The sequence below is a fragment of the Mus pahari genome, chromosome 15 (assembly GCF_900095145.1).
Source record: "Mus pahari chromosome 15, PAHARI_EIJ_v1.1, whole genome shotgun sequence".
NCBI classification, from domain to species: Eukaryota; Metazoa; Chordata; class Mammalia; order Rodentia; family Muridae; genus Mus; species Mus pahari.
Window position 1 is genome coordinate 44,563,772 of NC_034604.1, and position 24,280 is coordinate 44,588,051.

At 42.9% G+C, this 24,280-nt stretch overlaps 1 protein-coding gene across 2 annotated transcripts in view; it reads left to right on the plus strand.

Annotated features, from left to right (window-relative positions):
* Positions 1–22,950, plus strand: part of Tnfaip8 (TNF alpha induced protein 8) — a 112,777-nt gene extending 89,827 nt beyond the window's left edge. For both annotated transcript variants that reach the window (XM_029547148.1, XM_021214762.1), the window contains exon 2: positions 21,381–22,950. In XM_029547148.1, coding sequence (XP_029403008.1) covers positions 21,381–21,946 — 566 coding nt within the window. In that variant the 3' untranslated portion in view covers positions 21,947–22,950. The remainder of the gene's footprint in view (positions 1–21,380) is intronic.
* The last annotated feature ends 1,330 nt before the right edge of the window (positions 22,951–24,280 follow it).

Consider the following 24,280-nt stretch of genomic DNA (forward strand, 5'->3'; position numbering starts at 1 on the left):
ACCTCACCTGAGGATGTCAGGATAGGAACTCAAATAGCACAGGAACCTGGAGGCAGGAGTTGATGCAGAGGCCATGAATGGTGCTACTGGCTCCCCATGACTTGTGTTGCCTGCTTTTTATGGAACCTAGGATGGCCAGCCTAGAGGTTTTCCTACCCACAGTATGCTGAGCCTCCTCCATCTATCACCGACTAAGAAAATGCCCCACAGTCTTGTCTGCTTACAGCCTGATCTCTATTGAGGTTCCCGCCCTTTGGATGACTCCAGCTTGGGTCAAGTTGTCATAAAACTAGTCAACACAGTATTGCAATAGGGCCAGACATGATGACGCTAGAATGTGTGCTGCTGAGTGCCTTCCTTATTTGTACCTCTTTTCTCACGCGGAAGCAGGAGAAAGCAGTGCCAGCTTTAGTTAGGAATAAAGCTTAATTTTAAAAATTTTAAATCCTATGTATGAATTTTCATCAAGTGAAAACAGTTTCTTGGTGGAAAATATTGATTGGTGGTTTTTTGTTTTTTTTTTTTAGAAACTAAGACTCTTAGAGTAGAGAGTAGCAGATAGGAATTTTGTATAGATGTCGTGTGTGTGTGTGTGTGTGTGTGTGTGTGTGTGTGTGTAACTCCCTGGAACTTGAGTTAGGTAGGGATGGTTTTGAACTGAACCTGGGTCCTCTGTAAGAATGCCAAGAGCTTTCAATTGCTGACCCATCTCTCTAACCCTTTGTGCCTTTTTAAATGATGAATAATATTTGTAGGCAAACAGAAAGTACAAAATGCGTGCAAATATTGTTAGTTGGCTTAGGGTAAAGTCATTATACCCAGTGAAGTGAATAGGTCCACTTCTCGATGGCCCACAATATAAAATACTTTGCAAAAACAAAACGTGTGGTTTTCATGAGGTCCATGGATTATTCTAACCCGGATATTTACTGTGTCCCTGGGCAGATCACCTGGGTTGTAGGTACTAGAGCATGTGACGCTCAGTACTTACATCAATCCTGTCTCAAGGGTCAGAATTAGACTGAACAGTTCTGACACAGGTCATAGGTCATAGGCACACGCTTAGGAAGGCCTGCTTGAACCTTGTTCCTGGCTCCCTCTGAGTCTGCACAGGGAGCCCCCAGTCTGCTGGTGTGTGCTTGAACCACAGTGTTCAGGGCCCAGCTTAGAGCAGACAGGCCGTGGGAGGGCATTAAGCAGACTGGCTCCGTCTAAGCTGACCGAAGGCTGTGGCTACCTAATGCCTTACTAAGTGGGAAGGCCGCAGAAACTGAAGATTCGTCTTTCAAATTTGACATAATTACCTGATGTAAATATATCCCATGGTACCATCACAACAAGAAGTATCTGAGCCAAACTCTCCATGTCTAGAATAGCTGCAGTCCTGTCTTTTCTTTCCTTCCTTCCTTGTCTTCCTTCCTTCCTTCCTTCCTGACTGCCTGCCTGCCTGCATATAACCCCCCCCCCCCCCCGAGAAAAACCACTGTTAAAATTCAGGGAAATTACTCTTCTATAGAATTTTTCATGTGTTCCAACTATGAGAATGCCAATCACCTTAAGACACTTCCTACTAGCTAAGTGTAATTTCAAATAAAACGTGTTTTAGGAGGAGAGAGTGGTGTTATGTGGTGGAGATGGTGTAACTGAGAGAAACAGTGCATTGCCTCCGATGAAAACGCTTTGAGCTGAGCAAAGGAGGCTTGGAACCCAGTTTGATACCTGCCACAGTTAGAGCTCAAGCTTTTCTAAGTTTAGACACAGAAGATGAAAGAAAATGGACTTTATGGGACTTTGACAAGAAGGCCTCAGCCCTCTACCCATATATATGCATGCCTTGAAATTCTGCCCAGTTGTGAGTAATGCAGGCAAGCCACTGGTTAAATGGCCTGCACTGTTCCTGGAAAGGAAATCTTGCCAAAGCTCTGGACTTTCCTAGGCATAGAAATAGCTGTTACTAAGACCTATGCTAATGAGCTAACCCTAGCTAGAGTGCCACACTTCTTCTCAGCTACCCCTAATGATTATAGCTGGATGGTAGATAGATAGACAGATAGATAGATAGATAGATAGATAGATAGATAGATAGATAGCTGGGTAGATGGTAGATATAGAGACAGATAAATAGAAGGTAGATATACACATAGAGCTATAAAAATATAAAATCTATAAACATCTCATATTATTAATATAGTCATCAAAATGCAGTAAGCCCTTTATCAGCAAGAAAAGGTGGACCAGATTGCCTGGCCTGTCAGCATTATCTTACCATTAAAATCTTGGAAAGGAGAGATTGTTAAGACTCTGAATTTGGAAAATAGAATTTTAATCCAAATACTGCATTGTTTTCTTTTTTTCCTTGTATCTAAAATCGCTCCATTTTCTAGTAGTGTAAATATAATGGTAGTGGGGTGTGTATGTGTGTGTGTATGTGTGTGTGTGTGCTTCTAAGGATGTAGGACCCTACACCAGCTAGACAAGCACTCTACTATGAAGCTACACCCCACCCCCAATGCAGATATAATAGAAGGAAATTCTTTGCTTTGTATATGCTAAACACATGCTCTCCAGGATTAAACTCCCTTTTGATATGAGCTAAATTCTCTAAACACTAGTTTAAATAGCTTATATTTCTGGTGGGACAACGATGCACAGATATATAAGGACGGTGTGTGGGATTTGTTTTGTTTATTTGCAGTAGAAAGTGCCTGGCATTGGAATGTGGGTGTGGTCTGGCATTCGTGTATTTGTGTGTTTCAGGGAAATAAAGGTACAGAGAAACACTTGCCATTGCCTATATAAAGACTAACTCTCTACAGCTGACAGGTTATAAATACTGCACAAGACCATGTCTCATACACCAGCATCTGTTTCCTTCATTCCAAGATCAACAAAAGGCAATAAAGATGAATGTGGAAAATGGAGGCAAGAAAGGCCTCCCCTTCTGGCAAATCCTTAACTCCCCTAAGCATTTTTTTTTCCAAAGCATTTTTTTTTTCCAAAGCAGAGAACTAGGTGGCATAAATTGAAACATTAAAAGGACAATCCCCTTAAATCCAAGGGAAAACTAGTTAGCAAGGGTAGATTTAATATTCGGTTTTAGAAACTGACTTTGAAATCATACATTCAAGAGAAGTGATTTATTTTATAAGTATGATGTGTTCTCTGGAATATACATTGCCTCACATCTTAGAGATGAATTCAGTGTTATTCTTCTTAGCTAGTGCTATGGTGTGATTGTACTCAATTGTACTCAACACTTGGTTGGTCCTCAATGTAGCAGTATTGAGAAATGGTCACATCCTATAGGAGGTAGTTGGGTCATGGAGTACCACTCAGAAAGGATGAGTGCACAGCTCCTTGGAGGGGACAAGGTCTGATGGGGTCAGATTGGTCATAGTAAAGCCATCCTGAGAGTTCTACTTCTTTCTGGGAATCACTTGGTACTCTGTATAAACCCTTAACCATGCTCAGTGGCAGCCTGAGCCCATGGGCAGTTGCAGGCATCTTTCCTAGCTGGCAGAACTGTAATTGGCTTTAGATGCATGTTAAAACAACACAAAATAAACAAGAAGAGACTTTCAACCTTTTGCAGCTATGAGATTTTTATAATATATTTTTCAATAAAATACCATCTTTTCCAAAGAAACAATATTTTAATAAGAAGCTCAGTTATTTATATGGACTTAATGTAAAATAACAGCAGATATAATCAAAACTATTTCCCCAAGACCAAAAATGTGGCCATAAACCTTGTTAATCATTTGACTCAGTAAAATTACATTCCCAATCTTTAAAGTGGACCTTCTCAGATTTTCACCTGTGCTTCAATCTTTTAGAAAGTTAATCCAGACACTGAAAACACAAGTTTTGCCCTCAAATAGTGTATCTCAATATTTTTTTAAGTTATGTTAGTTAATACTTAGTTAAAACTGTTGTTTGTTTATGCAAGCGTTTGTTTCTCCCGCGTTGGCCCTGGTAAAATGAACATGTCTTCATGGACATGTAGGACACCTTGGACTACCCCCCCCCCCCAGAAGAGGTATCCAAACCCATCCAAAAGCCATGCTGAGAAACCTCATTCCCTCATCTTTGCTTCCTCACCTTCTAGTTACATGTATTTCCCTTTTAAACGGAACTTGCTCTGACTAGGGTAGCTTTTAGAACAGGGAATTAGCTTCACTGATAACTATCTTCAGTAGCATGTGATACCCACGTTGAGCACACGGCAGAGATGCGCATACATATATCCTGAGTCTTTTACTCTATTGAACACATGACCAGCTGGGACATAGTTTAGTTCATTTGGAAGCTGGTTTAGAAATGTTGACAGTTCTCCTCAAAGATGGCAAGGCAGGATGTCAAGGGGGTGGTCAAGGTGTCCTACATGTCCACGAAGAAACTGTTCATCATACCAGGGCCAATTACAAACGCTTCTATAAACAAACAACAGTATTAACTAATGTAGCTGGAAAAAATATCAAGATACAATTTTTGATGGCAAAAACGTGTGTTTTCAAAGTATCTGGATGAGCTTTCTAAAAGATTGAAACATGGGTAGGGCAGGAATCTGACCAGAATAAGGGAGGTAGTAATATTCGTAGCTTCACCAGAGAAAACAATGACGTGTGGAAGACCTGTTACTGCCCCTTGGGAACTTGTTTTCAAGGAATTCCCAGACATACATATGGATTAAGTACTCAAGGGGGATGCTCTCTGGGAGAGAGGTTCATGGAAAAATGTGTATGGCTACAGTATCTGAGGCAAAACTACCGATGTAGATGGCTTTGCCATGAAGTTTAGAGTGTAGTGTGTGGTTGTTTCCCAAAACGTGGTTCTTGGACTGCTGGTACCACAGGGAATGATCATAGGAGATCCCAGACATAGGACATAGTGTTCAGCCATCTTCAGCCTCATCATGCGACCAGGGGCTTCTAAGTGTTTTTTTGAAATCTTCTGTATCATCCCAGAGAATGCTTGTATTCCAGCTATGTGACTCTTTGCCTTCTTAATCATGGGACTCACCGTTGTAACCCAAAGCTATATACAGACTTATAGCCCCTGGCAAGCAGCGACACCTGGGAGCAGCTGATAGTGCTGGTGACTGACTTTTTCCCATGTAATGGATTTCTGATGTTAAACATAATGATTGATTTCGATGACCTTCATGTGCTAAAGGGAATAATGTCAGTTTCCACTCACATGGAATATGTGGTGTCCTTTCTAAGTAAATTTATTTTTAATATAAGTATGTTGGCTAGCTATAAGAGAATCAAATAGATAGTAGGTAGAAAACAAAGCATGACAGTGGTACTTAAAGGACCAGGCTGAAGATGTGGCCACATGGATGTAGGATGGCATTAGATGGATACTTCAGAAATGGAAGCATTCTGGGGGGGAAGGTGAGTAGAGACGCTGACAGAAGCCTGTGAGTTGGGGAGGAGAGTCTAGCTGTGTCCTCTTTGCCTGTTTTGTTGGACAGCCTGAGAAGAAAGTGCTAGAAGCTCTTGAGTCACCAAGACCTTTGTCACAGGCTCTTGTAAAGTGACTCAGCTCAGTGTGAGACCCTGGCCATTCCAGTCAGAGATGAGAACTCATACACTCATAGGGGCTAGGGAGTTAGTTACCCATAACCACCCCCAACACACACACACACACACACACACACACACACACACACACTGCTGTCAGAAGGGCTAGGTTTTTTGTTGTTGTATTGAAGAAGAAGGAGGAGGAGGAGGAAGGCTCCAAATTTTTAATGATTTATTTAACTAATTACAAAAACAAAAACGTAAAATATTATGGGAACCTATTTTGCTGGGTATGGGAACATGCTGGAATTAAATCCTAGGAATGGTTGTTCAAAATGTAGATATTAAAAAAAAATTTTTTTTTTAATGGTGACAATGTAGATTTTGTTATGTGAGTTTTATCTGAGCTGAAAAAAAAAAAGGTAGTTTCGTACATCTGAATATCAGCAACTACCAGGTTTATAAGTGTCAAAATTCCTAAGTTTTAAGTGGAGGAATTTGCTACCCAATGCTTTTGATAGAGTCCCGGCAAAAACCTTTTCAGAAGGAGAGAACTATCACAAGTTACCAGGGCTTGTGTTGTGACCCTGGGTCGACCTCTGGGCCTTCCCTCTCCCTCTTCCATCTCTAGAGCTGGGGTTGATGAAAGAGGTGGGAGGGCAGCTAGTGCAGGGCCAGTGTGGGAGGGAGCATGATGAAAGCTACGGGGTGGGGGGAATCGCGGGCTGACGAAGTATCTGGGATAAGACGTTTATTTTGTTGATATTTGGCAGTAGGCCATAAAAATGACCCGTTTTTGTTGCATTATTTGCCAAAGTTTATTTTACCCTGATATCCATCAGCTCCAGGACAGGCAGGTTGATCAATTTAGAGGACGCCTTCAGTTCTTCTAAGAAAGTACTGTAATGGTCATTTTTAGCTACTTTCCTTAACTGAAAAGAATGAGTGTAACATACCAGCTCTGTGTCGTCAGCATCCTAGCATTGTGGTTATTATTTTAACTTAACTATTTGTCTTTCTGGTTTGATGGGGGGTTTATTATTTTTAATTCTAAATGTAATTTTAAGCCAGTCAGTTTCAATATGGGGGAAAAATTAAAACATTCCCTAATTTGTCCTTTCTCAACATATTAAGGTACGTTTGTGCTTTCTTAGATTTCTTGCTGTGTGTAGTGCTTGTGTGTGTGTTGGGGGGCGTGTGTGTGTGTGTGTGTGTGTGTGTGTGTGTGTGTGTGTGTGTNTGTGTGTGTGTGTGTGTGTGTATGTGTGTGTATGAGGAAAATGTGTGTGGATGTACCTGTGTATGGAGGCCAGGGTCAATCAGGGCCCATCTACATTGTATTTTAAGGAAGGCTCTCTCATTGTCTTAAAGCTCTCTGAGAAGGTGAGGCTGGCTCTCCAGTGAGCCCCCAGATCCTCTTGTCCTATGCATGAACATCATGACATTCCAACTACAGCAACTTATTTTTTATTTAATGTGGGTTCTGGCGATAGAACTCAGTTCCTCATGCTTGTATGGCAAGCACTTTAACAGGAAAGATTCTGTGGGAGTAATCGGGGGTTACACCTTGTGCCTTCCTCATGACTTGTCTCGAATGTCGCCTTTTCAGAAAGGCTTCCCCTGCCTACCCTGGATGGAAGAACACAGTATCTCATTTATACACTTCTGTTTTATGTGGGCCTTGCCATTGCTTGGCACTCGTGCGCTTGTGTCTGCCCTGGGTCTTCTTTTAGAATCTGAACCCCTTATGAGCAGGTGTTCTGCCTGGGGCATGATAGACACACAATTTTAAGAAAATCAAAAAAAATAAAAAATGAGTGAGTGAATGAAGTNTTTCCTCCCACCTATAAATTCATTTACTGTTTAGGGTTCCACATTGATATGGTGACACCCAGTTCAACTTCCTCCTAGGATCTTTATAAACTTGGCAAATTTACTCCCTCTCTATGACCTAGTTAACACATTGTATAGAAATGAGATTTGGCGCTAAAGATAGCTGAAGTGTGTGACTGTCTTCATTACTTTTCTTATGCTGTGAAGAGACACCAAGACCAGGGCAACTTATAAAAGAGTTTATTCTGTCTTACAGTTCCAGAGGGTAGTCCATGACCATCATAGTGGGGAATGTGGCCACAGGCAGGCAGACATGGCTCTGGAATAGCAGCTAAGCTCTCATATCTCATACATAAGCACAGACAGAAAGAGCACACTGGTAATGGTGTGGGCTTTTGAAACCACAAAGCCCCCAGTGACACATCTCCTCCAACAAGGACACTACTCCTAATCTTTCCCTAACAGTCACACCAACCGGGGACTGCATTCAAATCTGTGAGCCTATGGCAGCCATTCTTATTCAAAGTACCACAGTGGCTAAATAATAAGGTCTGTGAAAACCAGCTATTATATCCCATCGCCTTGCAAGGCCTCCTGAGAAACTCACAAATTATACCTAATTTGTCGTCATTTTCTAAGTTTACCAGATTAGAAAACTCTAGTTTCTAGTTGTCTCAGTCACTGTTCTGTTGCCGTGAAGAGGCACCGTGACCAAGGCAACTCTGGTGAGAGAAAGCACTTCCTTGGAGCTCGTACAGCTTCAGAGGGTTAGTTCATGATCATCATGGCAGTCACTGGAACAGTACCTGAGATCCACATCCTGATCTGAAGGAAGAGAGAGAGTCTACACCTCAAAGCCTACCCCTCCAACAAGGCCACACCTACTCCAATGAGGCCACACCTCTTAATCCTTCTAAGTTTTTCAAATAGTATCATTCCCTGGTAAGGAAGTTTCAAATATATGAACCTGTGGGGGCCATTCTCAGTCAAACCACCACACTAATGGATAAGCACATTTCTAGACGGCATGTATTTTTCTTTGCTTAGGCCAAACTTTATTCTTGTTTTTTTGGACCCAACACTATGGTTTTTAGTCACTAAAAACCTTAGGAGACCTTTCTGCCTACAGAGTCCCTGTCACTCATAGATCCCAGCCTGGGGAGGATCAAAGGCACACAGCTGTCCCTTTCAAAGATAATGGGTTCCTTAGAGAAGGGACAGGGGGCCCTGGCCTCAGTTCTAGCTGCAGTCTCCTGTTCCAGTTCTGCTGCGCTTCAGCCTCACGTCATCACGCTCTTCCTGCAGGTGCCCCTGTCACCCAAACGTTACTCTTGATCAAGAGAGCACACTGAGACAGGGAGTGTATTTGGTTTTTATTCAAACTTTGGTGGTGACTGTGTCTTTTCCCCATTGACTAGGGTCCAACCTCACAGTCTAGTTCAACTGGCTAGTTTGAAAAGAATTAGTGCACAGGAAATGAAGGAAGAAGAGGAACAGGTCACTCACTGCCCCAGGGAGAAAAGGGTCACTGCTCTAGGACCTCAAATTCCTACAACAGAGCAGTGGACCTTTGTTTACACAAAAGTGTTACTGGGTGGAAAGGATTAAGACGTTTGCATAAAAGTCTTACAAGGTGGAGAAGATTAGAAAAGATTAATTCTTTGTCCTAAACATAAGTTTTATGGTATTTTGATAGAAAAGTTTCATATTTAATACTTCTTACAAATCTCTCTCTCTTTTTTTTGTTCGTTTGTTTTTAAACATTCTTTCAAGCTCATTAAGGTGAAGGCTCTTTTTTCTGTCCTGTCTTGAAGTAAGAGCCTACAGTAGGGAGAAGTGCCTGTTTAGTAATAGTTGGCTCAGTAAACCTGAGTTAGGACCTTAGTTGATAGAATTAGTTATTCCATTATTGCAAGGAGGTTCCTGGTGACCCTGGAATGTGAGGTCTGTCCCCTGGCCAATGATTCTATTCTCTGGACCATGACACCCATGGACTAATCAGATAGTCAGTTTTGCATAAATGATTGGAAGATATTTTCATTTAATTTCAATCCTATCTGTAGGAGTTAGGCCCTCTTTGAATTGTTCCTGGAAAAGGCTTACTTCATACTCTCCTAGCTGCATTATCAAAACTGAGTATTAACAGTCTTTCTCTTGAAAACATTTTTCTGTGGATTCCAAGCATGAGTCAACATCTCTATTTTCATAAAATTTTGAGAGGGGGTGCTACCCACGGAGTCTCGTTTTCAGTGTGATCCTGTGGTCAACACGTGGCTCTTTGGGATTTTAAGTCCAGTATTCTAGGAACATAACCCAGGGCATGTAGAACCTTTCAATTTCTGAGACTAGAGTCCTGGGGACTCCGATGCAGTCAGTGCAGCAATTACCAAGCAACTTCCATGCACTTCTGATACCCGTGGCCCAGAACACAGAATTCTATCCTGGAAACCTGTTACCTCTCCTTCCCCTGCCAAACACTGCCTGAGAACTGAGAAACCCAGCAAGTCCCCAATAACAACACAGCTACTGTTTACATTCTACACTACCATCACCACCCCCACCCCCTCCACCCCCACCCTTTAAAATCCATACTTTGGCTTCTAGTTTATGCCAAAAAAACAGTTATTGAAAACTGTTATTGCTTCACTGGCTAATGGGAAGTCTCTGAGTCAGCGCTGGAATATAGTCACGTGTTTCTGTAAGGCAAGATGTACTTTTCTTTTGAGGCTAAGCATCTTCGGAGAAGCCTTCAACTCTATCCTCCGTCCATCATCTCATCCATAAAGGTACCTACTGTTCACTCTCTTCACTGCTGCTGCTTGTTGCACAGTCCTCCCGTGGACCTTCCCCACCCTTGTTCCCATCAATCCCTCCTGGGTTCCCTTTAGTCCTTCCTGTGTTCCCATCATCCTTCCTGGGTTCCCATCACCCCTCCTGGGTTCCCACCATACTTCCCACCTCTGTGAGTGCCTAGAGAGAAGAGAAATTGCTACTTACCTTTTAAGCCACAGCATCTGGCTGTGTTACAAACAACACAAGTTTCTGTTGAATGGTATAGTACACCTGTTAATAGTCTCTCTTCTCCCTTCACTTATGCCTGAGTCATTCTGTACCAGAACTTCACCTTAATGGCAAGCTAGCATTATAATGATGACGATAATTACTTACACAAACCCACCTGTTTACCTGACAGCAAATGCACTTCATGTGGATTACTTTCATTTAAACTCCATTTGCTGATAAAGAAACTGAGGCACAGAGGAAGTAGGTAATGTGGTCCAGTCTCAAGGGCCCCCAGGGAACGATGCAGCTTCTGACCCAGGCCACCTGGGTCCAGAAGCTATGCCTGCATCAGTGTATTGCCTAGCTTTGACCACAGCCTGCCCTGCCCACCTGGCCCACCCCTCTTTACAGTGATCTACTCTGAATCCATTCCATCAGTTTGTTAGCCAGTTAATTATCTTAATTGATTTTAATCTACAGATTTATTCTTGGGTCCTGTTTGAAATGTAGTTGGACAACTTAAGCAAAATCAATGTTATAATAATTTTTTATTGCGTGTATATTTGAGCATCTTCAAAGGGAACCTTGGTATACATTCTTTCTATGACTCCCCTTAATTTCTTTTTTAAAAAAACCTATTATTTTTGTTTTGAAGAAAACCTGGTCAAAATGTTTACAAGATTCTCAAAAAACATTTTATAAATATATGATTAAATCCTTAGTTTTGCTCCTTTTTTATTCATGTAGGAACAATTTATCTGAGGCAGTTACAGTTCTCTTGTCATGGTGTAATGACCAGTAGCACCTGTTCAAAGATATTTCATTTGGACTATAAGTTATATGATAATCTTAGTCACAGTACGTGGTCCTCCTTTTACACGTTTCATCACAGGCTGAAGGTCCCCTCCCTTCCTCCCGCCACTCTTACTACTGCTGTTGGGGCTGTAAGCAGCAGCGGTGAATGGCTGTGTTCCTCCGCACATCGTCATTTTATATCAGTTATGCATAGAACTGCGAACACCTACACATTATGAGTCCTTTCATCACTCAGACATTACATTTCTTAAGAACCACAAACCTTAGTCTAGGTGTGGTGGTGCACACTTGCAATCCCAGCACTTAGGAGGCTCCTGAGTATCAGGCCAGCCCTTCAAGCTGTTACACAGTGAAACCCTAGCTCAGAATCAAAGAGGAGAGGTGGGGGCCCCTTAAGACTTCTTCACATAGCTCAGGAGCCATTCATATATTTGCTTATCTATGCAGGGGTAGGTCTATGCATAGCTCTGAAAAGATGCCAGAAATCTCGGAACAGTTGTTGCCTCTTGGAGAAGGGTTGAGAGCAGAGCTGTGCAGCGAGGGAGGCCAAGCTAAGGGACTTTCACTTGATTTGTTCAGTCTTGTTCACTGTCTGTTTGTTTTTAGATTAAACTCGGTATCTCAAAGCTGACCAGGTACACCCTGAAAACACAAGGTGGACCTTCTCTTCTTTTTGATTTCCCTTCCCTTAGAGAGACATCATTAGGTTTTCCTTAGATGTTTTCAATATAAAACATTCTTTTTTTTTTTTAATTAGTTATTTTGTTTATTTACATTTCAAATGTCCCCCTTCCTGGTTTCCCCACCACAAAACCCTCATGTAATCCCCCCTCCTCCTGCTTCTATGAGGGTACTCTCCCCCCACCCCCCACCCACCCACTCCCGCCTCACCACCCTAGCATTCCCCTACACTGGGCCATGGATCCCTCCTTGTGTACTCTTTGGTTGGTGGTTTAGTATAAAACATTTCTAAAACTCATGTATCACATGAGTCTTTTAGAGAACAGACTACATGGGACATGTCTGCTTTCGAATTCATCTCTATCAGTCACTGACTGTGTAGCCTTTTTGGAAGTAACTCAGTTTCAGTGACACTCCATCAGAGACAATTAAATTTCCCTTTTCCAGCAGGGTCGGTTGCAAATAGCTTCTTGGCTAAGGACTTTGTGTCCACTCCCCCTTCTCGGGTCCAGGCTTTTGTCTGACTTGAATTTGTGCAGGTCTTATGCATGCTGCTACAGCCTCTGTGAATTCCTATGCATCCGTCCTGTTGTGTCTGGAAAACGCTGTTTCCCTGGATTCCTCCACCAGCTCTGGCTCTTCTTATTGTCCCGCTTCCCTTTCCACACAGACCCTGAGCCTTAAAGAAAGCTGTTTGATAAAGGTGCCAACCACACTCCAGGAGAGACCCTGTGCCAGGAACAGTTGACCAATGCAAAAGGAACTTTGTGTTTTTGGATAGACTTTTGTTTTGGTATATGTATGTCTTGTGGGGGTTTTGTTTGTTTGTTTTGATATTTGGTTTTGGTTTTTCTTTAGAAAGAGTGAAAACATGAAGTTAGGTAGATAGGGAGATGAGAAAGATCTGGTAGGAGTTGGGGGAGGGAAAGGAACATAATCAAAACAGAGTGTATAAGTAAGCAACTCCTTTTTTCCCCTGAACCTCAGAGACCTGACCTGGAAATATGTGTAGTAATGGCCTTCCTTCTAGGACTGATGTGAAACTTCAATAAGATAATGCAAGTTCCGGGGACAGTATAGTAAGAATTGCTAAAATGACGGCTTGCCCAGTTAACATTCTAGCATGGTAAGAAAAGAGGCTCATGAGCCCCGATTCCTACATGAATAACTATGGAGATGGCATAGCCTCTGTGGGAAGGAAACTTAAGTTTCTCAAAAGTGGTGGCTCTTGGTAGATCAACCTGCCAAGATGGCTCCACACCCAGAAGTATAAGGATAGTACTAAATGCAATGAGATGTTATTTAATAAGGGGGGGCATGAAACTGGGGGACAAGGGAAAGACTGGGAGGTGAATATGACTAAAATACATTGTATAAAATTCTCAAAGAATTAACAAAACTATTGTTTTAGTGGCGGCTACTATTATTATTGTCTATTTTTTGGTATCTCTACTGTGGTTATTGCCTAAGATGATGTAATGAATTCTTCTGGCTATATCTTGCCCTGACTTGGGTCAGCCATAAAATATACTTGTTTCTCTAACTTTTTCCTAACATTTATTAAGCTGACATTCTTTGAGATCCAACCATACTGCTTCATCTAAACATCGCCAATTTCTCTTCCATTTCTGGAGCCAAGTAGGGATGTCTCGTTGGAGTTTACGCCAGCAATAAGACAATAAAGGGCTGGAGTGGTCCCTAGAAAACATTGATGGGAAAAGGCAGAGATGGGGCTAAGAGTTGAAACCATTGGCTTTGTCTTTTGTATATGTGTGTGCATATTGGTGTATCTGGTTGTGGGTTCATGTCTATGTGCATGTGTGTGTGCAAGTACACACATGTACATGTAGACACCTGTGTGGAGTCCAGAGGTCATCCTGAGGTGTCATTGCCAGAGATGCTGTCCACCTCATTTGAGACAGAATCTCTCACTGTTCTAGAACTTTCCAAGTGTACTATTCAAGGCTGGCCAGCAAGCCCTAGGACCTCTTTGTCTCCCTTTCTCCAATACTGGGGTTACAGAGGTGTGCTACCACACGGGGCTTTTTTTATATGGGTTCTGGGAATCTAATGCAGGTCCATATGCTTTACCCACTGAGCTGTCTTTCTGGTTAGACATGTTCAAATTCATCACAAAATTCAGCCTAGGAATAAGGGGCACATGGTTAACCTCAAAAATCATGATGAACAGGTTCCTTGTGAATGTCTGTGATCATAGAGGGAAAGCCTTCTTCTTCAGGCTGTCTTCGGGCCTTATCTTGTCCACAAACTATCAAATAGAAGAGAGGAAGAGAAACGACCAGAGCGGGCACAGTGTGTTGAATCGGTTCCTCTGTTCAGGGCACCTCTGCCTCTGAAGTTCCCAGTCACACCAAGAAGGGCAGCTGAAGTCAGGCTTCATTTGTAGCCACTCGGCAGCCTAGCACACTGGTGGCTGCTTCAAAGTTTGTAACTCGGTAGATCTCACTTCAGTACACACCATCTGGAAATGTGCCCCTCCTCTTACACACACACACACACACACACACACACACACACACACACACACACGCACACATCAGACCAGAAAACTGAATTTTAAAGAAATTAAATTGCACCCAGACTTACAGCCCAGCTCCCTCTACTTGGGGCCCTTGGTTCCGCTTCCTGTTCCCTTCAGCTCTGATTCTCGGAGGCCTTGGAAGGCTGGGCCTGGAGTGGTGATGCTACGGTGTGGCTTCCACTGTGGCTTAAGTTTTGGTTCACTTCCCTTTTCGAGATGCCCCTCGCTCAGCTTTGCATGCATCTTGCAACCACGTCTCCCCTGGCCCTTGCGTGGTAGGCATTCCTTCTGTTCTCCGAGGGAGGACCGGTCTCCTCACACAGAAGACCTTTCCGCTCCCTCTCTGTGTTCCTGCAGCAGAGTCTGTTGCCAAGAGAGATCGAAACCCTTCAGATAGGAAAATTTTCTTTCCGAAGGATTTAAATATGTTCCTTATATTTCAGTGTGATCATGGAAAAGGAAAGGGGAATTGGTGTCAGGTACACCACATGAGGTCTCTGTTGCCACACAGCCATCTGGTGCTTTGCGGGTCTCGGTTTCGGGGTACTCACAGGAGTTGATTGATCCTGACCAAATGTAATTCGTCACTAGAGTATCGAGATAGAGACGATGCTTGATGTGTTGAGCTCTCATACAGGTCTGCAGAGGAGCCTTTCTGTGCGGCCGCCCCAGGCGGTCCCTGTTTATTAATCTTTAGAACGACCTTGGGAGCTTGGATTAGCAATTTCAGTTCACTGGTGGGGAAACAGTCCTAGCAGTACCCCATGTGCAGTAGCTGAGCCATAGCTCACTCGTTCATTAGTTGCAGAGCGTTTGGGGTTGTTAAGTAGCCTCAGCTCTTCCAGGAGGTTGGGAAGAATTGTCACAATAAGGGCCCACTAGTTCACAGACTGTTCAGACTGCCGCCTTTTTCACTTTATATATATATATATATATATATATATATATATATATATATATATATATGCGAACACTCCAATATGTATTATTGGAAGGTGTGATTTTTCAGATCATTTCATGACTCTCAAACACGAACTGGACGTTTTGAAGATATTTTTTCTTATCCGAGTTAATGAGGGAACAGGGTCAGCTGTTAACACTTTACCCTTGGGACAGTCCTCAACTATGCAAACAAGGTTCACTGACACTCCACTGGGAAAATTTTATCCACCCCCTCCATAAGCAAGAGCCATTTCTCACCCTATCAGTTTTCAAGCCGTTTTTTTGAATTGTATAGTAGTGAGGGAGATGAAAGCGATCTGTAAGGGCTTGATACCAAGTCCTAGCTGCTGCTAAGAATGAGCCCAGTGACTGACAGGAGGCATTTCAAAATCACCATTTTCTCTGGTGTGCATCCTTTATGCGGCCCTTTAAAGGGGCACCTATGTTTCTGGATTACATGGATGGGGTGTATGGCTTGCCCTTGCCCCTGTGGTGGTGTCTGTTGCTGGGTTTTAGCCACTTGGCACCAGGAGAATATGTGCACGCCACTGTGCATTTGAGGGTCAAGCTAAGGATCCAAGGTTTATCCATTCTCTCAAGATAGCAGTCTCTGGGATGGCCTCTTCCATCTGAAGACATGAATACAGTTTGTGGTGAGGAGCCTCACGCTCCTCCTCTCTCCGACTATGGGTGTCACTTTTGACCCTTGCAGGGCCAGCTGGCCTTAACAGTTCACATGTAGATACGCAGCCCCTCCTGGCCACAACTTCCCCCCCAGCCCCTGCCCCTTCCCTTGCCTCCCCTTTCTCCTCTCCGGTTGATTCCCTCCTTCTGGATTTTCAGTGTGGAGGCTGCTGTCCAGGAACATAACCAGCCATTCTCTCCGTTCCACCAGAGTAGGGAGGTTCCTTCTTAGCCCACTGATCTCCCAAGACAGCTGGGTTTGATATAAACTAGCTTCCTTTTCCTTCCTTCCTCCCTCCCTCCCTCCCTCCCTCCTCCCTCCCTCTTTTTCTCTCTCTCATTCATTCTTCCTCCTCCTCCTCATTGTTTTTAAAGTTTTTTTGTTTGTTTGTTTGTTTATTTATTTGTTTTTTGATACCGGGTTTCTCTGTAACAGTTCTGCCTGTCCTGGAACTTACTTTGTAGACGAGGCTGGCCTTGAACTTGTAAAGTTCTGCCTGCCTCTGCCTCCCAAGTGCTGGGACTACAGGCATGTGCCACCATCACCCAGGTTTCTTACCCATCTCTTAGACCCCAAGGTTTCTCACCGTTTGTTTATAAAGACCATTTGTGAATTCAGCCCAACGGCTAGACGTGCTCTCTGAATGGTTTTCTTCCACCCTTCCTCATTCTGGGTCGACTGGATGGAATCATTGGGATAACATGTGAATATAGTCAGCATTCAAAAGTAGCAAGAATAGCAGACCTACTGAGAGAAAAGTTGATGTGTTTGCTGATAAACACGTGGTGTGACTTGAGTCCTTCATTGTGTAGTATTAGCGATTGTGGGGCATTTTTGTTAAATTTTAGAAAATTTGCTCTTCACTCATTGATAGTATCAAAAGACTTTTTCTTTGGTTTCGTCTGAACACGTTTTTTTCCCCTTGCACACATGGGTCAGAATATTTTTTAATTAATTTACTTTTTTACATCCCATATTTTATTTCCCCCCTCCATGCTTCCACATCCCATACCTCCTCCCCACCGCCCTGTCTCCACGTGGATGTCTTCATCCCCCTACCCCACCTGACCTCTAAACTCCCTGGGGTCTCCAGTCTCTTGAGGGTTAGGTGCATCATCTCTCAATGAATTCTGGAAGACCCAGCAAGCAGCTAAAAAGAGTCAGATGCAGATATTTGCACCCAGCCAATGGACAGAAGCAGCTGACCCCTGTTGTTGAATTAGGGAAGGCTGAAAGAAGCTGAGGAGAAGGGCGATCCTGTAGGAGGGTCAGACTATTTTTACCATCAATATTTACCTCCAACTTTATGATTGTTGGTGGTAAAACCAGGAATCCCTAAATATTAGTTTGTTTTGCAGAAAACACTGTCGAGGAGGACTGCTGGATTCAGTCCTCGAGAAGGAGGGGGGCGAGCAGACATCCTGTAGGATATGCTCTATTCTGGAGGACAGTCTTCTCCCTCAAGACTAAGAATGGAATAGGACCTCACACATGCTGGATATGGTGGCAGGCTCGCTCTTCTGCCAACAATTTCCACGTCTAGTTCCAAGGCAAATGAATCTGTCTTAATTTTAAACAGCTGATCAATATTCTCAATACTGTCACCTTGGAGAACATCTATGCACCTCTCAATTGTGTCCAGGAGCGCAAACCTTAGTGTCACCCTCTCCCCCTCCCTCTCCCCTTTCCCCTCCCTCTCCTCCCCCTTCCCCTCTCTCTCTCCTGTGTTTAAACACCAAGCCAGAAGCAGAAGTGGGACAGTGTGGCTAATCTTCCACTGCAGTTCACGTCAGAAACATTAGACCTTGCTTATACTCAAAATATCTGCATTATTGTCTTCTGATATATGCAATAAATCTTTGCATACAATAAATCTTTCCTCTTTAAAGAAAACTAATTTGCTGATGGTAAGAGAAACCACTTTCTGAAGTATGCTTACATGGGGGGGAAAAAACCCACATGTTTAGTGAGTTAAAACAAGTGTCTATTTCTCTAGGTTTTAAAATAAGCAAACAGAAACACCCAAATGTGTGTTTTAAATTTGCATTTTTCAGGCCAAAACATTTTCCTTGAGAAGGTCTTAAGCATGGGGAGGCGATGGGAAAAACCAGTGCCTGGTCAAGCCCAGGGTGTGGCACAAACAGATAAACAGGTGAGGTCTGCTTCTGGAGATCTTAGGGACAAAAGAGAGAGATGGTAACAATTAGGCAAATAATGATTTAGGAGCTAGGAAGTGTGATGGTTAGCAAAGAACTTAAATAGAACCACATTTTCTCATGCAACATCCTCAAAATGCCCTGACCGTAGTGTGAGAGGACATTGGAAAGGCGCTCACCTAGATGGCATCTGCAGAGATGGAAAGAACTGCATACAATCTAGAGATGGATAAATGTGAAAGTGGGGAAAAAAATTGGTAATGGGCTGAGGAAGGAGAGGAGGAGATGGTGGATGATTCTGAGGTCTCAGACTTGAGCAACGGCCAAGAGAGATGCCATTAACCGAAGTGATAAATAGTGGAGAGGGATTATTCTACAGGATGGGCTAAACAAGGATTCAATTAGGGGCCTGGTGTGTCCGAGATGCCTGCAAAGTTTCAAAAGAAAATCGTCTTAAATGTTTTTGCAACATGAGTCTGGAAAAAAAATCAGGGCTGAGGGCTGTGGGAGTTGTTGGCACATGGATGCTATCCGCAGCCATGGAGATGATATCACACAGGGGTGAGACTAGACAGAACGAGAAAAACTAGGTCCGGGATTAGCTCTGAGATGCGCCAGGCCTTTAAGAGAGCTGATGGATCTGACAAGGCCGAGCAGGCAAGGCTAGCAGCAGTTAGTGTCCAAGAAAGAAAACAGTCATATTTTATGGTCCCAGACCACATATCCCTGGCAAGCAGCTGTCAACCACAACCCCGACTTGGCTCAAAACAGACTGAAAAATAAACCCACCGAATGCATGTCTGCCTTGTGGAGAGGGAGCAGGATGCACTGAATTGATCTAAAGAGTTAGATGGAAGTGTCACGTGGACGTTCTGGGAAGAAAGGAAAAGCCTCAGATCAACTTCCGCGTCTGGGTTATGACTCGGTTACAGTAAATGAGGGATGATCTTGCTTAGTCTGCAGTAGACTGTCTTCTCTTCCCTGGCTTGTAGGAAGCTAAAGTGCTGTGCCGTCGAGTTCTTGCTTCTCTATATGTTGGAAATGAAATGAGATGTTGAGATTTAATGAGAAAAGTAGCTTGATGAGCTACAAAGATGCAGGTTCAGCCTTGAGAAGTTAGCACAAATGAGTCTGAACCCCCCTGCCTCTTGTTGGTTTCAGTATTTCCCAACAGAAAGTGTGTCTATCTGGGAAACATAATTGTAGATCCTAGATGGGGTGTTTGTAGGTGCCAATCTCTAAATAGTTTAAAAACAGAATCTTTATATAAAATAAGTTGCTGATATCTAAGTAATTTGTTATGTTTCTGAGAACAACCATGTATCTCTTCCTGTAGAAACTAGATTTGTTTATTCTTAAAGTCTGTATCTGGAATCGTAGCACAAAAGAGAGTCCTTGGCCATAATGAGGCAATATTAACTGCTGGGGTACCGTGTGTGTGTGTGTGTGTGTGTGTGTGTGTGTGTGTGTGCGCGCGCGCGCACACACATATGTGATTTCATTACTCTTTTGCAAATCAATGAAGAGACAGGAATACAAATATATTACTATTAAACACAAATGGTTTAAAAGCTTGGAGGCCCTCCTGAAGTTGGTCTCTTCCCCCAGCTTTTCCTTTTCTCTCTCAAAATGCCTTTCAGTTCTTCTTCTGCATTCTCACTTTGTGTTTCTGTAACTTAATATCAACAGTTGGGAGGGCTCCGTGTCTAGTTCCACCAGGACATCCTTTCCGTAGATGCACAGCATTGTATGTTCCTGGGTCAGTTCTACAAGCTAGGAGCCATTCTGTAATAACCTGTATGAGATCACATACCCTCTTTGAATCCAGATTTTTAAATGTAGCGTGGATTCTCTTTGTCTCCACCTTACATGTAGCATGAAAGTTGCTCATATCTGTCCTCCTAGCCTGGGTTTTGTAGTTCTGCTATGTTGCTTCCTACTGATGCTAGCTTTTGTCCAAAGAAATCTTTTTATATCATCAGTTCCCTAAGCTGTACATCTTCATCACTAAGTGGTTATACACCAACTGCTCTAAGTGCATTTTCTGGAATGTACAGAGAGAACAGAATGTTCTGGATACCCAGAGCACTGTAGTCCTGAGACCCTCTGCCAAGGGACAAAGAGAAAGGAGAGTCCTAGACAAGCATTCATATTGTGCCCAGCACACAGAAAGAGTAATCATGAGAGAGTGAAGCTAATGTTGGTTTCTTGAGCATTTTCACTTCTAGGCTCTAAGCTAGAAGCATTTCATATGTCATTCATCTGTAATTCATGCAGCTCTTCTGTGTACATTAAACATCTGCCAAATTAAGTTACGAGCATTCCAAAAGTCGACTCTGGGGATCAGCTTTTCCAGAGTATGTTTTTTTGTGTAGCATGTTTTGTTGGCTCATTTTAAGCTTATTTCTTCGAAACTTCAAAGCAAGAGTGGACCAGGAACAGCAGCCGACAGTGAGGTCTCTCTGGAGTGTAACCTTCCGAAAGCTGACATCTGGGAGTGAAATTCAAAGTGGGTGGGATGGCTGGGAGAGTGATGACCAATGGCTTAGGCACTTGTGTTTTCTGTAGCTGACTCGCTCGAGTAAATATGCCATCTCACTCTGTATTTGACCTTGTTATCTATCCTGCTTTCATTCAAATGAGTTTAAGCTGCCTAGGTTTGCAATTGCCTAAAAGATAAGTATAGAGATGACTTAAATTTTTTAAATGTTTATATAGTTAAGCTAAGTAGAAAGGCATAAAGGTTTGCCGCCTCATGAGACATAGTATTTAATCTTTAGATTTATTTTTATTTATATGACTGTGCATACATCTATGTGAGCATATGTATGCAGGTGTTCAGAAGAGGATGTCAGATCCCCATAGAGCTGGAGTTACAGGCAGTTGTGAGCCTGGCAACATAGGTGCTGGATTCCAAATACAGGTCCTCTACAAGAGCAGCAAGTGCTCTTAACCACTGAGCCATCTCCCCAGCCCCCAAAACGTAATATTTTCAAATCAAAAGTTCTTTTCAAGGAAGTTATCAACTTTAGCTGCTATACCAACACTATACCAATAACTGGGAAACCAACAGTAAATAGTAAAGGAATGCGGGGAAGTACTCCCTAATTCTTGGAGGTTTGTTTGGTTTCATTTTACTTGCTATTAACTGATCTTTTGTTCTTTCTACCTGTCCCTTTCGTTTTATTCTGCAGTGGCTACAGATGTCTTCAATTCCAAAAATCTGGCCGTTCAGGCACAAAAGAAGATCCTGGGTAAAATGGTATCCAAATCCATCGCCACCACCCTGATCGACGACACCAGCAGCGAGGTGCTGGATGAGCTGTACAGGGTGACCAAGGAGTACACCCAGAACAAGAAGGAGGCCGAGAGGGTCATCAAGAACCTCATCAAGACAGTCATCAAGCTGGCCGTCCTCCACAGGAACAATCAGTTCAATCAAGACGAGCTGGCACTGATGGAGAAGTTCAAGAAGAAGGTGCACCAGCTTGCCATGACAGTTGTCAGCTTCCACCAGGTAGAGTACACCTTCGACCGCAATGTGCTGTCCAGGCTGCTGAACGAATGCCGAGAGCTCCTGCACGAGATTATTCAGCGCCACCTTACCGCCAAGTCTCATGGACGGGTTAATAATGTCTTTGACCATTTTTCAGATTGCGATTTTTTGGCTGCCTTGTATAATCCCTTTGGAAAGTTTAAACCTCACTTACAGAAACTTTGCGACGGCATCAACAAAATGTTGGATGAAGAGAACATATGAGCTTGTGAAATAAGATTGCGACCAGCAGCGATTTAGGTGAAGCACAGCACTGATGACTCGTAAAGGGAAGATGGAGAATCTTTTAGAGATCACATGTATTTCAGAAAGGCTTGGCCCCATATGACCTGTTATTGTTGTTGGACATTAATAGTAGTACTTCTGTGTGGCTTGTTGTATTTGAAAGAAAAAAAAAAAGCATATTGCCAAAAATTCTGACTGCAAACGTCTTAATGAATGGCAAGATGTGGGGAAAAATGGATGGTTGGTCATTCAGATATTGAGGGATACAAAGGCAGATGAGTGTGGCCCCAAGCACTGGCACTTCTTGTGTTTTAGGGAAATCACATTGGTGACACGTTGGATATTTCTAATATGTATAAAGCTGTGTATCTTGACTCCCCTTGACCCTTTGCTATGTCTGTGTATCTCTCTTAAAATGCCGAGAACCTCTCTTTGCTGTTATTGATCCTTTTGAAACAATTTTGCTTCTTTGGTTACAGATTGTCATCGACCTTCAGGAATTAAATCTGAGGCAGTCAAACCGAATGCTCAGGAAAGCAAAAAACTGTGCATCTGAAATCATGACTATGGCAATGAACAATCTTAGACATCACGGGCAATGTCCATTGCAAGAGTGTGCTTTTGAAGTTGACTTCTGTCTTTTAGTACCATCAGTGATACTTAGAGTCTCAAAACTAGTGGCATGATATTGCCTTGAAATATCTGCTTAGGACATAACTTTGATGTCATCTTGAACATGTTCTGGTATTAACATCCATTTCACCTGTAGGAAAAATAAATCTCTAGATTGGCTTTGTTATTGAGACAATAAAATGTAAGTAGCATTTCAAAAAGAAAAAAATTCTTGAGTTTAAAGATGAACTCATCTGACTGACTTAGGGGTAAAAGGATAGAAAGGACATTGCTAAGTAACGTAAGAAGGATGCTTGTATTTCAGTGAGTAACGGGGATTGATGAATAAAAGATGCAATTTTTTTATTTAATGACTCGGGATTTAGATTGTGTTATTTGGTTTTTCACCGAGTAGACTGGTGACCGTGTCTGTCTTCAATGCTTGGTGTGCCATTTCTGTATGATTTTTGGTGTGTGGATAATGAAGTAGACCCTTGCTTATTGTGTAAAAGAGCTAGAAGCCACCTGAGAAGTAACAGGCGCAACCACTGACACTAAATATCAGAATTGCCACCAAACCTGTCATTTGCCTACCTCAAGAATATTGACAGTGAAAATCTACCAGCAAAGATCCCACGAGTGAAAATTCCCGAAGTTAAGATCTGCTTTGACCCATCATAGATTAGAAGGAAGTGGTCAGGTTTCTCTGAGACCCAGCTTTCTCAGTAAAGATAAACAGCAGTGGCAAAAATTATCGATGCTGGTGTGATGTCATATTGATTTGAGCTGGAAAATATAATTCTTCCCTCCTGGAGCCTCTGGATGATCCTAGAGGTTATACCACTAGTGTAAGGCTCCATCACTGAGGGTTGGACGTCCTATCTGTTAAATGACTCAAACAGAGCTCAACAGCCTTCCTTAACCAACATCAGGGAGGCTAAGAGTGTGGTCTTATGGGAGCCACTGATCTGACTCACTCTCTGCTCTACCCGTTCTTGAGCAGAAAAAGTACAGATAGTGAAGCTTCTCAAGAATTTTTAGCTCAGGACATGACTGACAAAACTGAAGCCCGTGGGAGAAATTGAGAGATGTCTGCACATGTGAGTCATACTGCCGGACCTGGAGGGTAGCAACACAATGCACATGCAGACAGTGGTAGCATCCCCTTAGTTTCGTGTGCCAGTGTCCTCCTTAGGGTTATCATTGCTGTGACGAAACGCCATGACCAAAAATCAAGTTGAAGAGGAAAGGGTTTATTCTTCTTATAGTTCTATATAAATGTTCGTCATCAAAAGCAGTAAGGGTACCAACTCAAACAGCCTTGGAACCTGGAGGCAGCAGCTGATGCATAGACCACAGAGGGGTGCTGCTGAATGGCTGGCTCCCCACAGTTTGCCCAGCCTGCTTTCTTAAGAAACCTAGAACCACCAGCCCAGGGGGTGGCCCCGTCCACAATGGTCTGAGCTCTACTCCATGAATCACCAATTGTGAAAATGCCCTACAGACATGCCTGCAGCCCGATCTTACGAAGACATTTTCTCAATTGAGGCTCCCTAATCTCTGATGGCTATAGCTTGTGTCAAACTGATATAAAATTAGCCAACATACCCCGGAAAGCATTAAAAAAGAACACCCTGTAGATGTCAAATTCTGCTTATAAGTAGATGTCCCTTATAGAAAATGGCATATTGTATTTGTATC